Raw genomic sequence first — 15288 nt, forward strand, 5'->3', positions numbered from 1 at the left:
CCAGATCAGCTAATGTCTTTAATATAAAATCTTTTTTTTTTTTTCCCCAAAGCAGCACCACTGTATTACAGGTGTATTACAATTAAATTAAAGGAACACTTTCATCATTGAGAACATCTTCATCCATGAAGTAAAATCTTCCAAATAATTCATAGTCCACTTCTGTACATTTTAGCTTATCAAAATGCACTGGAAAAAAAAATATATATATTTTCTCTTCAGGAGGTCTCACTACCACCATTTCTCAAAGAAAACACAGTTTCTAGGAACACCAATGTTGGCAAGTAGTTTGGATATAGATTCTATCATTGGAGGTGGGCCACAGATGTACCATGAGGTATCATTAGATACATGTTTCTCTAGATCCTTTTCAGATATTCTTCCCTCTGACAAAGAAAAAAAGTAGGAAATGAGAACAGGAATATTAATCATGAAGTCACTTCAAAAATAATGTCTGGTTAGAGGTATTTCAAGCACTCATTTCTTAAAAATGCCTGGCCTGTTTCAGGATAGTAAGTATTGAGATTTGAGGCTTCCAAAACCATTTGTTTTTCTGGGGATTTAGATCAGTGCTTCTACTTGGAATGCAGAGGGCATTAGTCACTGAGGATGAACATGGCTTACAGACAAGTAAAATCCCACACTTACATGAAAAAATATAGGTGTATCTAAGACAAATACAGCAGAAATGGAAACATACTGAAGTATCTCTTAAAAGCAGTCAGCTTCATAAATTCCACCTTAAGCAAAGTAAGCAGCATTTGCTTAATAGTTTCTGGAATAAAGTCTGCAGTGGGAAATATCAGTGTAAAGTTTAGGATTAACAGAGGAAAACAAAAACTGCAAAGAGAAAACTTTTCTGCAAAGCAAAATAAGTACAGAGAAATTGTTAACTCACATCTCATTTTGAATCTTTAAATGTAAAAATGCTAGGTTATTATGCACAACTTCATCCTGTAGGATATAATCAAACTTGGGCTTTAGATAGCATCTCTGTACAATGCCATGACATTTACCTGTAACGTGTGGCTGCAGTTCTTCACAGATCTGTGAGCGCTGCTGGGTAACGTGGAAACAACATGTGATCTTCCCAGGAAACGCCTTCATCAAACCAAGAATATTCTTCTGTAATGTTAAACACACTTGCTTACACCACAGGGCATTAAATCAAAGCAGATGTATGCACACAGTCCCAGAACACCAGTGATTATTACTGGGAACCAAGACTTTGCATTTCAGCACTGAGAACCTGATGGGTATGATTGCACAGGCTTGACCTGCACATGTACACAGAATTCCCACACTTGGAATGTGAATACCCTGCCAGCTATGTTAGTGCTTTTCTCCTTTCCTGACATAGATTACAATCTGTAAGATTTGGACCTAAGATCCAGTTAGGTCATTTCCCAATTTCTTCCCCTTTCGAATACTCACTATTTCCTCCTTCCACTTCCATAGGGGTTTTCCATTTAAAAAACCCCTGCAGTATGTATTTACCATTAGTTAGGAACTTTTTGAGTCCTGTCTGGTTTATCTGATAAGGTTACTAGACCAATTTACTGTCTCATGTTCTCCAAGTAAAACCAACTACCATGTAATGCTAATGTTATTTTTACCAGAGTAGAAAGTATAAACTCATTTTCAGTTCCCTAAATCACAGCTGTGGGTAAGTTACTACCAAACCCCCAGCAGCTTCAGTTCAAATCATAGCAAAAAAAGGATGTGTTAGCCAGATGCTGTAGTTAGTTCTGAAATTAAGATTTAGCTACTGTTTAGATTCTGCACTATATACCATTTTCACTGCTGGAATAGACACTGGAAATTATTTAAAATATTCTGAAATAAAAGAAAAAGTAATTTCCAGGTAAATTACCTCATTTTATTAAGTGTTTGCTTGCTAACTAGTTACTACACTGAGAGTCTGCCCTGGGTTGCTTAACAAAAATCCCAGAAAGATTCTACTTGGTAGAAAATCTGTTCCTGAGTTCCTAAAAAGACATGAAGAGCAGTACATACTGACACTGCTGTACACTGTTCCACCCACACCTCTACTGTTGACTTGCTGTCTTTTGTACCCTTAATGCTGTTGCTTCTATCATTTGCGCTAAGGAGATTTCCAGAAGCAGTGCCTCAGCCTGTGACATGAGAGCACATCCACAGAGAGGATCAGACCCCATATTGGCACCTTCCTTTCCCCTTGTCAGCCCATACACAGCTGCTCCTTCTGGGACCAGGTCCTTCAAACCATCAGCAATAACCCAGCAGGTCCTCCTGGAGCTCTGTACAGATGTTTGTCACAACAGCATAAAGGCTCCTAGAGATCCTATTTCCTCAATCCTCTGCACAGAGGTGAAGAATTTTGACAGACATGTTCTGGATCTGAGGGACGTGAAGAATGAAGGGAGGGATATATTTTAAGCACTGTGCATGACACTGTTCTCTTCTGTCCCAGAAGCTTTAGTGCAAAAGCTCTGCTGTCATAAAACTGCTTAAATGAAATTCAGGAATTTCAGCACTGGCACTGGAAAAACCTGTGCATGCATAGAACAGACTGAGAGTTCAGTAGTTGCCCAAAAGGAAGAGCAGATTATTCTGCTTCTGGCAACAAACAAATGGCCTTTCAAAGAAAGCAAATATCTCCATATCTGGAAACATGGTTGAAGTACAGAAATAAAACCAGTGATGGATCCTATACACAGTTTCTGGAATCATGACAGCTCTTCACCTTTACCTTACAATCAAAAGCTTTCAATACTTAAAAAAGCCATAAATCATTTTGGATGGTTCTTTACAGAAGCTGTGCTAATTTAACCCTAAAATATTGTCAATGACCCTTAAGAGCTGAGTGTGACAAGTGATCTTTAACTGCTGAGTTAAATGTTGATGAAGTACTACACAAGCAGTTTTAAAAGCAGCTGTAAATCCTTCATTCATATACTACCACTCATTAGTAACTAATGCATTATCAATAAAGCTCCCCTGTTATTTTAGAAAGTATTTCCTTTGGATATAATTACTCTCTTGTAGTCTTTAAATTCAATAAAATCTCTACTGAGACTGTGTGGTTACAGTATTATAGCACTATGCATACTCTTAGTGTGTATGTATATACATATCTATTATAAGATATATCTATAATCTTTAGTATACTATGATGCTCTTACAGGATCATAGCAAAATGCAGGGATATAGTAAAATTTAGGTGTAATTGACTTATCAAAATCAGTGGGAGCAGGTATGTCCAGTAACAGCCTTAATTTGTACACTGGCATAAGCAGTTTACAAAACATCCACGGGATCTGAGGCAGGAAGTGACTTTTGTCTCTGTTTTACAGTGTCTCACACAGAAGGACTCTCTGGAATTTGGTAACATTGAGATACACACTAGTAGCTGAATAGCTGAGACCTGTTTTTTTAAAAAACTTTTATTTACCTTAAATAAGAGTTCGCTTGTAGTTTTTGCACTGTAGTACAGCTTCACTGTTCCCAATTTGTGTCTATTTCCTTTACCCTCTTGGTATCCATGAAGATCTGCTATATGCAGCAGTATAGAAAACAATGGGTTAATTCCAACACCCCCTGCTATCAGCACTAGGTTTACTGGGGAATCACCAGGTTGAGGATCAAAGAAGAAATCACCTCCCACTCGCAGAGCCACTTCTGAGTCAAGAGTACACTAGGATGGAAAAGAAAATACTTAATTTCAGAATTAAATGCAAAAGTTGAAATCTTACTCTTTTTGCATCCCAGTCACAAGTTTGCTGGGCTGTGATTTTTATTTAATTGACCAGTAAAGGAAAACCAGAAGGACTTTAAAATATACACACATTTTCCAGCTATCTGAAGTAACCCAATGTCTCTAGGGATCTAGTTCTACTTTCAAAAGTTTCAGTCTTATATTAAGGCAGGATGGTGACTCCCCCTTCTTATCCCCATAAGAGCTGAAAGAGGAACAATTCACACAGGGTTTTCCAACAGCTGAGGTCATCATGTGAAATCACACTTCTACCCAAAACCAGCTTCATGACAAAAAAGGCCTTGCTATGAGGTCACAGAAGGTCAGAATAAGTTGCACACAGAAGGTTTTTCCATCCCCATTCCTAAAAAATAAAAACCACCCAAAAGTGAAGTAAGTATTCACAAGAATATTTCTTGCAGAATCACTTCTGCATTTGCAACTTCAGAGGCACAGAAGAAGAAAAATGAGGGAAAAATCTTCTCTCTTACTCTCCACTTGTATGTAAGAAATTATTTCCTAAAGAAATGTGTCCAATCATGTTTTTTGATACACTGAAAACAAAAGCTGCAACAAAAAAATCCACTTGGGTCAGTATCTCCTTGGTAAACCAGCACTGCATCCTGGTCTGAAAGGTGAAGCTGCAGTACAGAGAAGTCAGGTGAGTTCTTCCACATCACTGCAAGCTGACAGAACAAATAAGAGCAGAAAACACAACTCACTTCAGGCCATATATAGGTTTTAAAAGATAAAATGAAGAGGATAGGGAAACCAAGGAAGGTGGGAATGGAGGAGAGAAGAACAAGCTAAAAGAACTGCTGAAAAATTAGCTCAGAGAATGAAAACATTTCTTCCAAATAATTCTTTTCATATCAGGAAACAGTAAATTGAAACAAAAGGAGTTCCATTAATGAAGACTACACAGACAGCAAAGGTCTAAACACGTATCAATTCCACCAGGAGCAAGAAGGATGCCCTTGGATGCAGGTACTGCATAGAACACATGGGTTCCTAAAATAGTAAGCATGATCATTAAAAACACCCAACAACTTTCTTGCTTTTCTTAATTATTGCAAAACTACTGTCTCTCAATTATACTGTAAGACAATCAGCGTTCATTATCTGAAACTAATTTCTCTCTCCCTTGTCATGTACACTGCCAGGCTTTCCCACCATGTTTTACTCCCATCTAGAGAAGCATGAATCTACAAGTGTTCCAGATGCATGTGGCCTAAGAAGGACACAGAATATGGTACCCTTTGAGGAAATAAGCATTTTTAGGGAGAAAATCTCACATCTGCCCTCTTAACCAGCAATAGCTCCTCAAGATTGGACATGGGACTTGGGAAGAATCTCTTTTAACCAGCAGTCTCCCAGGTATTTCCATGTTTTGGCCATGACAGTGATAACAGCAAGTCAGTATACAAGAAAAAAAAGTAAAATTCTGAAGAAATACCATGAGAAAGTGTTGTCCTTTAGCCTAGGCAGAGAAGTGAAGCAATCAATACATTACATGGATATTTTTTAAAGAAAAGGCTACATCTTCTTAAAGTTACAAAGTACATGGTGCTAAAATTTACTATTTTATATACAGTAATATTAAGAAATAAGTACCTCTAAAAAACACAGGTACGGTGAGTAAATGAGTCCTAACTATTCCCATAATGTTTTTAACCCTGAGATATCAACTTCCTTTAGGAGCAACTTCTAATCAATTAAGCACTGGTTTTGTCACCATATATACAACACTTTCGAATTCCAGGTTGGTATTTTTTCTGCTTGCTTCCTAAAGAAAAGCATGCACTTTTGTTTAGCTAGAAGAGTCCACGTATACCCTGGAAGTTTCTCCGTGGCATCAGGTTTGACCTAGCTTACCCTTTAACTAAAGATTTATCCTATAAATTCCACCAGAAAACTTAGCAACCACAAACTGATTCACAACATCAAAAATTCTTAAATAGTTTCCAGAGACTGTGAAGAGAACAAAAGTTGATAGGACAGATCATTGATGAAACATGTGCCTCATCTGACTAACTGAATGGGGCAAATGATGAGCAAAACACCACGAGGCCAAATGTCAGACTTTACTTTTAACATAGCGAAAACCCCAAGCCTTGTGTTACGTCTTTATTACAAAAATAGTGCATATTTAAAAGAATACTACAGACATTCTGCATTATTCTGTTGTTTTATCATTTCAGAAAAACTGATCTAAATATCTCCCTTGGCTATAATCTATATCTATCTGTGCTTTATCGATGATTCCCAGTTTATATTTAGAGAAATAGTCAGGAATTATGGAAAGTTATCGGATGGAACTTTGTAATGTGCAACACTGCCTGTTCTCAGGGATGTAAGTTAGAACAGAGGTTTTTCAACATTTTAAAATTCATTAATTCCAAAGGAGTGAGAACCCTTATATACACAAACTACAGTATCACTGTAAGTCCACTGTAAGCACAAGTGGAGTCAAAAAATCACAATAACCATACTTCCATATTTCAGCCCCTTACTGAACAAAAGGTTTTAAGATTTATGTTATATCCAAAATGCTTAAAGAAGTCAACATGAGTTTTGCAGTTAATAGCACAAAGTGGTCTAAAAACACACAACACCCCCTTTACCTCAAAAAAAAAAAAAAAAAAAGGCACAAAAAAGAGCCAAATCTCTCAGTTAATTTCATTTACCTCAGTGTGAATCCAGTGAGCAGGAGGATGAACAGTGTACTTTACTGCCAGCTCTAGTATTCCTTCCCGTTTTAACAGGCTGGGGCTTGAACATATTGAGAATCCCCCAACGACAGATACCCCAGGAATAAAGAAATCAACCCTAAAAACAGATTGGACACAAAAGTTTAAAAAAGAAGCCAACAACCCCCAAACATGGACAACAATAGCCAAAATAATGTGGCTCCCTTTGTTTCAATTATCCTTCCTTTACAACATCTTCATTTCTGTAATGTAGTTTTTCCAAAAAGGGAGTTAATCTTGAGTAACGCCATTTCATTAGAATTATTTTCATCTAGAACCATCTCATCATGTTTGCTAAACTAGAAGGTTTTCAAACCATTCTGCTTTTAGCATTAGATGTCACATCTCACAACAGACTAGAATTCTAAGTGTTTTAAATAAATTATTTGCATATTAGAACAAAACCATAATTATGGTCTGATAAAATAGCTTAAATCCCACTCTTTTTGGTCCCTTTGATGGGCTCTTCAATTTTCAAACATACGAAGACTGGGATTCTAATTTTAGGGAAATTACTTTAGATTAAACACTTTCTTTTCCTGGGTAGATGAAATATCTGAAGTAAAACCAACAGTGTGTAAAAAATTTCCTGTGTAAAAAGTCCACAACTGGCAGCAGAACCGCAGCTCCCTCTGGTGGCAGATATCGCTTCCTAGGTTATAGGAAATGGAACTAGAATAAATTCCTACTTTTTTTTTTCTTTCAGCTTAAAAGTAAACCATGCATAGGTTTGTACAGATTAGAAGGTAACATGTGGCTAAGCTTCTGCAATACCAGCCAATAGAGAGTATGGAAGGCAAGCCATTACTATATAGGAACCATAATTCAGTCTCATAAAAGTAAGGCTTTGATAAGCCTTGATGAGGCTTCCAAATAGTTATCAGAAAAAAATTACAAGTTGGTTTGTGATCTATAACCTGAACTCCTCTGTGTTCCATAAATCTTTAAATGCTTCTGCTTTCTACACTACATAACAAAATCCCTGTATTTTAAAATAAACCTAATGTTTATAACCCGTTGTGCTGGTCCCCTTAGGAAACACTGATAAGCAATGCCAAGTACTAGAAAATCATCATTCAATTCAAGCCTGGGTTAGGCTGGCTCAGTATTAGTTAAATGAGGATGCAACAAGAAATACAGACTGGCTTCCACTGCACAGGTATCTTCTTTAAACAGCAAGGCTGTATTCTTCACAGAGACCACAAATGCTTGAGGAAAGAGAGAAGCACTTTGAGTAATTCACCACTTTTAGAAGAAAAAAAGTCTTGTCTGCTTACTCCACACAAAATTCACCCTTTGAAGAAAAAAATCTTTCTCTTGAAGAATGCTCACAGTGTGATATATACAACACTGATATAATTTTTAACTTTATGCTTAAAATAAACTTGATGGTGCATAAAGATATCTGACTGCAAAAGAAAGGTCTACAACCAAAAACGTTGTGAAGGCTTATTTCAGTGTCCTCAGTTTGTGCAGCCCCACTGCCCATGGAGCCCAGCTTTACTGATAGTCAGGCTCTGGGAGCTGGCAAAAGTTTACTGTTGAATCGCAGCACTTATCTTGCCAGAGAGTATCTCATGATGCTACTGAAGCTCTTTACCTCCCTCTGGTGGAAAATAATCTTACTACTTAAATTAACGAAAAAAAAAAATAAGAATTTATGCTGTAAAGTCACAAGTTACATTCAAGTCAGAATGTTCTCCTTGGCATGTAAGCAAAACCTTATCCATGCCCGGTGGGGAAACACACAAACATTGCTGCAAAACCTACATCAAACATGGTTTTTACCTTTCCCAAATACTAATGCAGTATTTGCATTTTCTTTCCATACCAGTAGTTCTTTCCCAAGCACATAACTGTGAGAGATTTCAAGGCACAGTATACTATCTTACAGTCAGCTAGCTCTGATGGCTTGTCTCAGCCATGTTGGGAAAGGTGAGAGTGCTCCTGAAGAAATGCTACCTGTGACAGCCTAAGGGAAAAGAACAGCAGAAGGGAAAAAAAATGAAGAAAATCCACAACAAGGAAAAGCACAAAAAGATGTAAACCAGAGATCTCAGGGTGGTTTTTAACTTCCCTCCTTTTAAAGCCTACCTAAACCATATCTTTAAAAAATGTGTAATTATTACCCATTGCTGGAGGAAGAGATCATAAAACCAAAACCATGAAGCTACTTCTTCAAAGTATTTATAGCATGCATATACCTCAATGCACATTTTAGTAAATCAAACGGGGTAACAGCAACAAGTCTCTTCATTATTATTTCAAGTCAGATAAAGACCAGTATCTGCCAAAGTGCTTGCAAAACAAATTCACTTTTGCTTCTGAAAAACTCAGTAATTAGAACACTTTCAAGAGATGTAAACATTTTAGTGACAATCTTTGGCTGTAACATCTTACTATGGCAAATCCTAACAAGTTAGCCTTTTCAGCTCAGGAAAATGTGTTGTTTTGTACTGCTCATCAAAAAAATGCAACCCGAGTTTATAGATACGAGTACAGAGAAGTTGGTGTATACCTTACAATAGCATTAGAACACTTTCAAGGAAGAAGAAAATGAAGAAGAGTAATTATAATTAAAGCTTTCAGTTTTCAGCATGATAATTTTAAAAACATTTTTGGAGGGTAAATGTACTTTGCAAGTACTGGCAAGCAAGAATTTAATATGAGTCACTGCACATGTGCAAAAACTGCAGCAAATTACTTTACAAACAAATTATTGCTAATCAGCATCTTGTGTTCTGGTTCTAAATTTAAAAGCCAGCAGATTAACACTCCATGAGTAACATATGCTGTTAATACCCTAGCAGCTATACTTTGATTTCAGCAAAACCACTTTCAGATGACCAAAGCCAATAAAAAGTTTAAGAACATTGAAATGTCCATTGCCAAAAGCAACTACTCCTAGTTTTAAATTAATTTCTTAGAGAAAAAAAAAAGTTACTGAGAGTATTTTTAACAAGGAAGGATGACAAATATGAAAACCCACTAGTTCCTTTTGAAAAAAACCCTGTAAAATTGTTTAAACAAACAGCTAATTGTTTCAAAGGCTTAATAATTCAAGGTATTTCTTTTAAAATTTGCCTATTTATATTAACATCTTAACCTGACCTAACAGGCTTAATTTTCAGAGTGGAAACTTCAAGGGGAAGAAATAAACCAAAACTAAGTAATTTGCAAATCAGCAGTCTCAGCTCCACTGTAAAAATAACTAGTAAATAAAGACAGCAAAGACAACCTGCAGAATAAAGCGCAGTGAACTTCAAAGTACTCTTGAAGAAACAATGTAATACAATAAACCACAGGAAAACACCAAAACAGTATAACTGAACATTTAAAGAATATCCACTTCTGCCCTTTCAACAGTAATAATAGATTTTTTATAAAAAACTTAAAAATTATTTTAAAATTATTTAAATTTAGTAATTATTTTAAAATTATGCCAAATATCAGCTCTTTGACAGAGCATCCAGTAAGAAAACATTTTATTATGTAAATTAACAACTTTTTCCAAGGCCCAAGGATCAGAGACCTTTCAGCACTTTGTTATCTATAAGTGGACTTTTATTAATTTCCCCCTCAAATATACCAGAAGATCTTACCATTGTCCTGCTTTGAAAGTAAAATCCTTATTTGCAATAGCCAAACGAAGTCTTTTGACTGTTTCTGATTCATTGGTGATTCCACACACTTTTGCTTGTGTAATTACCTAACAAAAGACAAAGAAGCCATTGTGATACGTAGATACAATTTGCAGCAAAAGCACTCAAGAAGCTGTGCATTAGACATCCATCACTTCCCATGTTATCCATAGCATTTCATTACTTACAGCACCAGTATTTTTTCACTGAGGTGAAGAAACTAAAACGGGTTACATCCCTGGAAGTGTTCAGTGCTAGGCTGGATGGGGCCCTAAGCAACCTGGTCTAGTGAAGGGTGTCCCTTCCCATGGCAGGGGGTTGGAACTGGATGATCTTTAAGGTCCCTTCAAGCCCAAATCATTCTATGATTCTATGATTCGCTTAAATAGTCACTGAATGGAGAAATATGTTTGTACTTGCAGTCCACCATGTCTTCTGTAACTTTTTCTAGGATTATACATTAACTTATTTCAGTTGAAGAGAACATAGCTATAAAGAGATGTGATTGCTAGTTATCACCTTTCAGATTCTTCGGACATCTATACAAGACACACACTCCTGCGTCCTCCAGCAATAAAGGAAAACGATCTCTGATATAAAGACTGACAAAGAAGACTTGTAAAAAATCAGTTGCAACTGAAGTCCCAGGGAGAATTCTGGATCTGTAACTAGATTTATTTACGTAATTAAATACAGTACTGAAAGATAATGCATTAATGTTAATGCATCAATGAAAGAAAACCAGTGAGCCTTTTGTGACTGCATTTACCCCCTACACTCCCATATGACCACAGGGAAACCAGGACACAAGGTCTCATGTCTGGTTAACAGAGCAGTTTTTGTTTGGCAGCCACATGGGAGGATGTCAGAGCCATAGCTGATACCACTTTTAAAGAGTTTAAAAAATAAAAGATGAAAAATGAAAAGTGGATTTTGCAAACAGAGCCATCGGGGATGAGCACGCCACTTAAACTCTTTGCTGCCCATCAGAGCAGCATGAATTTTCATCCCCTCCCTGCCCTTCCTTTTCAGGTATTTTTGGACTATAATTATTCACCTTTTTCCTCTACAAAGAAAGCAATGCCCCAAGTATTTTCTACACAGAGCAATGCACAGATTTTATTGTTAAAAATGCTGATGTCAGTTACGACACAAGGAAATACTCAAAATACCACCACAGCTCTACCATTTCTCATTTGTCTAAGATCAAACAGATCAAAAAAATTTTAACTTTAAGTAACTATGCTGTAATTTAAAACATATGTCAGGAAATTAATTTATTCATAAAGCAACATCTGAACACGTCCCCTGTCCCATTAAACAGCAGGACATTTGCTAATTTAAAATGAAGTAACATGGATTCCTGTTCCACTTTAGCAGACACTATTAAATGAGGAATGCAGTCAGTCAAAATTAACAAGAGAAATGTCAGATACATTACTTCAATGGTTGTTCTGAGGGAGAAGTGCAGGAAAGGGACATTAACTTTGGATCTTCTTCATTCCCTTCTTTACTCTTCAGTACACTCCTTAATTTGTTACTTAGCTAAGAGAGCTGAAAAAGTACTGGAAATTTAATTCTTAATTGGTATAAAGTTATTTCAAAAACTAAATTTGAGTCAGGGTGATCAAAGACATTCAGCCAGTATTTTGGACCATCACAAGAGTATCCAGCTGGCTAGAGCAAGGCTGCAGTGAGATGAAGGAGGACACAGGACTCCGGATTTTGCAGCTGTGTTTCAAGAATGCATTAGTCACTTTTCCTTGCCCTGGTCCTTCACATTATCACTCTTCAACAGGCAGTGTTCTGTAGCATTCACACTAATGCAACACAGATTTATGATTATTTTACTGGACTGAAATGGCCATATAAGGCAATATTGGCTGAGGGAAGCAAACTGCTGATTATATGGAATTTGAAACTAAGCAGAGGATTTAAAATAAACTGATTTTAAAGTGGTCAGAAATAAAGCAACAAAGAATAAATCAAGCATTAAAAAAAGAAACAGCATAATCCTCTGATATGCAGAGAATGTGCAGTAGCAAGAACTGAGCCCTGCTCTTTCACCTATCTCATACAGCCTCCTTCTCTTCCTTGTGCCTTACAGTTCCCTGCGCCAACCATGAGCTTCCAACACCTCATAAGTATCCATTTTCCACGTATGTTCCAGATACTGATGTTGAGCAGAGAAAGGAAGCAAGCCAAGCAATAAATAGAAAAAAACCCCACGGCTGCAACACTCCAAAGTGCCATCATTTTTTTCATGTCAGAAGTGAATGAGAACATGCATCGGTCCGTGCCTCTCTCTACACCCATTTCCTCAGGTAAGCAGGATCCATGAGAGCAGCTGGATGTTCACAAGCAATGCTGATCCATACCCAGGTAAGAGCTGGCATTAGGTGTGAGCAGCTGAGGCACAGCTCCGTGGTTCCCAAAAGCTGGCTCACAGCTCTGGTGACAGGCTGAATGCGGCTGCATTTGTCTCATCCATCTATAGCCCACGTCACACAGTGCTGAATCTTCTTTTTTGGGTGTTACCTACATATACCCTCCACCCAGCTTCCTTTTGGGAAGAACATGACTTATTCTCCACTATAGTTAGGGAAAAAATTAGCAGAGAAAGACTTCATTATGTACACATATACACACTGACATCTGGTGTGTTTGCATCTGTGTGCATCTATTTCAGCTTATTACAGAAAGGAAATATCTGTATGAAATACAAGAGCATGTTTCCCTCTGAACATTATGAAGAAGAATGCTTACTGCTCAAAACTGAGATCCAGAAAAAGCATTTCTGGATTTTGATGGAGAACAATGCTCCATCTTCCTTGTACTTGTGAATTAAAAGAGATACAAATGAAGATCATTTTTACAGCTGTCTATCATCTCTCCCTCCAAAATGTCTACACTTTTTGCCTAACCTTCTATGTTATAAAAGGACATTTTCCACATTTTTTAATCTCAAATCTGAACCAGAATTGTAGAAATCCATAAAAATCGGAGAAGTCTGTGTAGAGATGATGGGTATCCATGTGCTTTCATTACTTATTATAATCCATACCTGGCTAGGAATCTATTATTAAGTTTCTTGTCCAACATAAAGTAAATAGCATCATATCACTGACAAATTTTTAAACTCATTACATTTCACCCACTGAGCACAAAACATGCTAACTTTATACCAGTATCAAATATTAAAAATGAGGACAAAAAGAAGTAAACAAGACTCCAGCAGAAGGCAAAATGGAGCCTAAGAATCAAATACTATTATCCAGTATAATTATATTCACAGCAAAAAAAAAAAAAAATTACTTGCATCCTAAAGAACAGAACACTAACCTCCTGTCGAAAATTATTTGCTGTCCTCTCTAGATGATCCATTTTCCTTTTTGATTTTATTGTGCTGCAAGAAAAAGCAAACAAAGACAATTGTCATTTTGACAGCTGTGCTACTGTCCCTTACTGATATGAATTTCTATTAACATAATAATTTACCAGTGTAATCCAGACTACAGACGACATAAATCTAAGTAAGAATTAAATATAAATATATAATTATATTTATAGTTAAATTAAGCATTTATAGGTCTGTAGTAATTTGTCAGCTTGATTTTGACAGTGTCACCATAGCATTCTCTTAAAAAAAAAAAAAAGGAAGTGGATAATCTACCTGCTCCCTGTGCAGTAACAAAAAGCAGAACGCCTCAACACCCCCAATGCAGAATCAGAGGGAAAAATTCTGCTCTGAGCACCTCTCAGTAACTGAGGAACAGTGCAACCCACATAAATAGTAGCACGAGCCATGATGACCAGGCAGTCTTCAGAATCACTGGTTCCTGAAAAAAAACATAAATATTTGTTAAATGAAGTACTTAATATTTGACATGGCTTGTTGTCACCTTTATTTCCCTAAAATCAGAAAAGCCAAAGCTCAGCTGGAACTAAAACTAGCAACAGACATACAGGATAATGAGAGGGAATTTTAAAAGTATGAAAGTATCATAAACAAGTGAAAATGTGCATCAATCACGTGAAGGAGTGTTATGCCCACTCCTGAAGGTGAGGGTAACTGAGGTTCTTGTTAATAGATTCCTTGAGGCAGATTAGAGTGAAAAGACACTGAATGGCCAGTGTTTTTATATATATATATGTATGTTCTGGTTTGGCCAAATTTAGAAATATATCCTCTGAGAGAAGGCACAACCACCCCTTCCCCCCCCGGGTTCGGGAAAAAATAAATTTTCCTCAAAGGAAAGTGAAGGAGATAAAGCTATTTATTTACCAAACACATGGGAAAAGGAAAATAAGGCTAAATAATAAAATGTTTCGCTGTGGAGGAAAAACCTGGGAAAGTGTTAGAGTCCTCCCTTTGGTCTCCTCGGAGCTGGGGCTTGGGCCAGGGCCAGGCCCTCTGTGCCCGGTGGAAAGTCCTCCCGATGTGCTCTGATGTTGAAAGCAGTCCAGTGGAAAAGGGAGAAAATCCGGAATTCCAGAGAAGGAAAAGCAAAATCCAACTCTCAGTCTCTCTCTGGAGAACAAGAAACTGAAACAACTGGCCAAAAGCTGACTGGAAAGCAGCAAGCCGGGTGCATCCTCGCTCCCCTGCCGCAGCTGGGGGGGGGGGGGGGGGGGGAAACCCTGCTATCTCTGTGTGACCTTGAACAAGCTGCAAACTGCTTTGAAAAAGTTTTGCTCAGTTTTTTCCTTCCCCCTCTCAGGCTCAGTTTAGAGGCATAGAAAGACACAGAAATTAATTTCTGGGCATAGGCAACGATATGGGATACACATCATAAGGTCACCCCAAGACAATGTATAATGCAGGTTTGTTTTAGAACGATTTGGTTGCAATGGAAAGGGGGTACAGAGCTGTTTTGGTTATTGTCTATAGAAATGAAACAATATAAAAGTATAAAAGAATCATTTAAGAAAATACATAAGGAAATGTAAGGAAGAGAAAGAAAGGATAAGAGTAGATAGCAAAGTTATCATCACCCATGGATCCAGTGACAAGACTTCATTGTTGAACTTTCACTTAGTCAAAGGGACAGTCGCAGCCTTGATCCATCAGGGGTGGGGAAATCCCACAAAACATAGATTTCAGTGGGTTCAGTATGTTCAGGTGGGAACATCCAGGTACCTGCCCTGGGGGGAGTTTTAC

The 15288-nt window shown here is 37.3% G+C and overlaps 1 protein-coding gene across 4 annotated transcripts in view; it reads right to left on the reverse strand.

Moving 5' to 3' along the window:
* Positions 1 to 15288, reverse strand: part of OXNAD1 (oxidoreductase NAD binding domain containing 1) — a 19863-nt gene continuing 4575 nt past the window's right edge. The window contains exons 2-9 of one of the 4 annotated variants that reach the window (XM_048302429.1): positions 13801 to 13966; positions 13470 to 13533; positions 10089 to 10195; positions 6424 to 6565; positions 3640 to 3676; positions 3434 to 3531; positions 1017 to 1125; positions 1 to 386 (exon numbers count right to left, since the gene is read on the reverse strand). In XM_048302429.1, coding sequence (XP_048158386.1) covers positions 232 to 386; positions 1017 to 1125; positions 3434 to 3531; positions 3640 to 3676; positions 6424 to 6565; positions 10089 to 10195; positions 13470 to 13533; positions 13801 to 13966 — 878 coding nt within the window. In that variant the 3' untranslated portion in view covers positions 1 to 231. Of the gene's footprint in view, positions 387 to 1016; positions 1126 to 3433; positions 3677 to 6423; positions 6566 to 10088; positions 10196 to 13469; positions 13534 to 13800; positions 13967 to 14474; positions 14497 to 15288 lie in introns of those variants that run through there. The other 3 variants (XM_048302422.1, XM_048302438.1, XM_048302421.1) reach the window with 3 other exon arrangements.

This window comes from Corvus hawaiiensis, chromosome 1 (genome assembly GCF_020740725.1).
Source record: "Corvus hawaiiensis isolate bCorHaw1 chromosome 1, bCorHaw1.pri.cur, whole genome shotgun sequence".
Classification (NCBI taxonomy): Eukaryota; Metazoa; Chordata; class Aves; order Passeriformes; family Corvidae; genus Corvus; species Corvus hawaiiensis.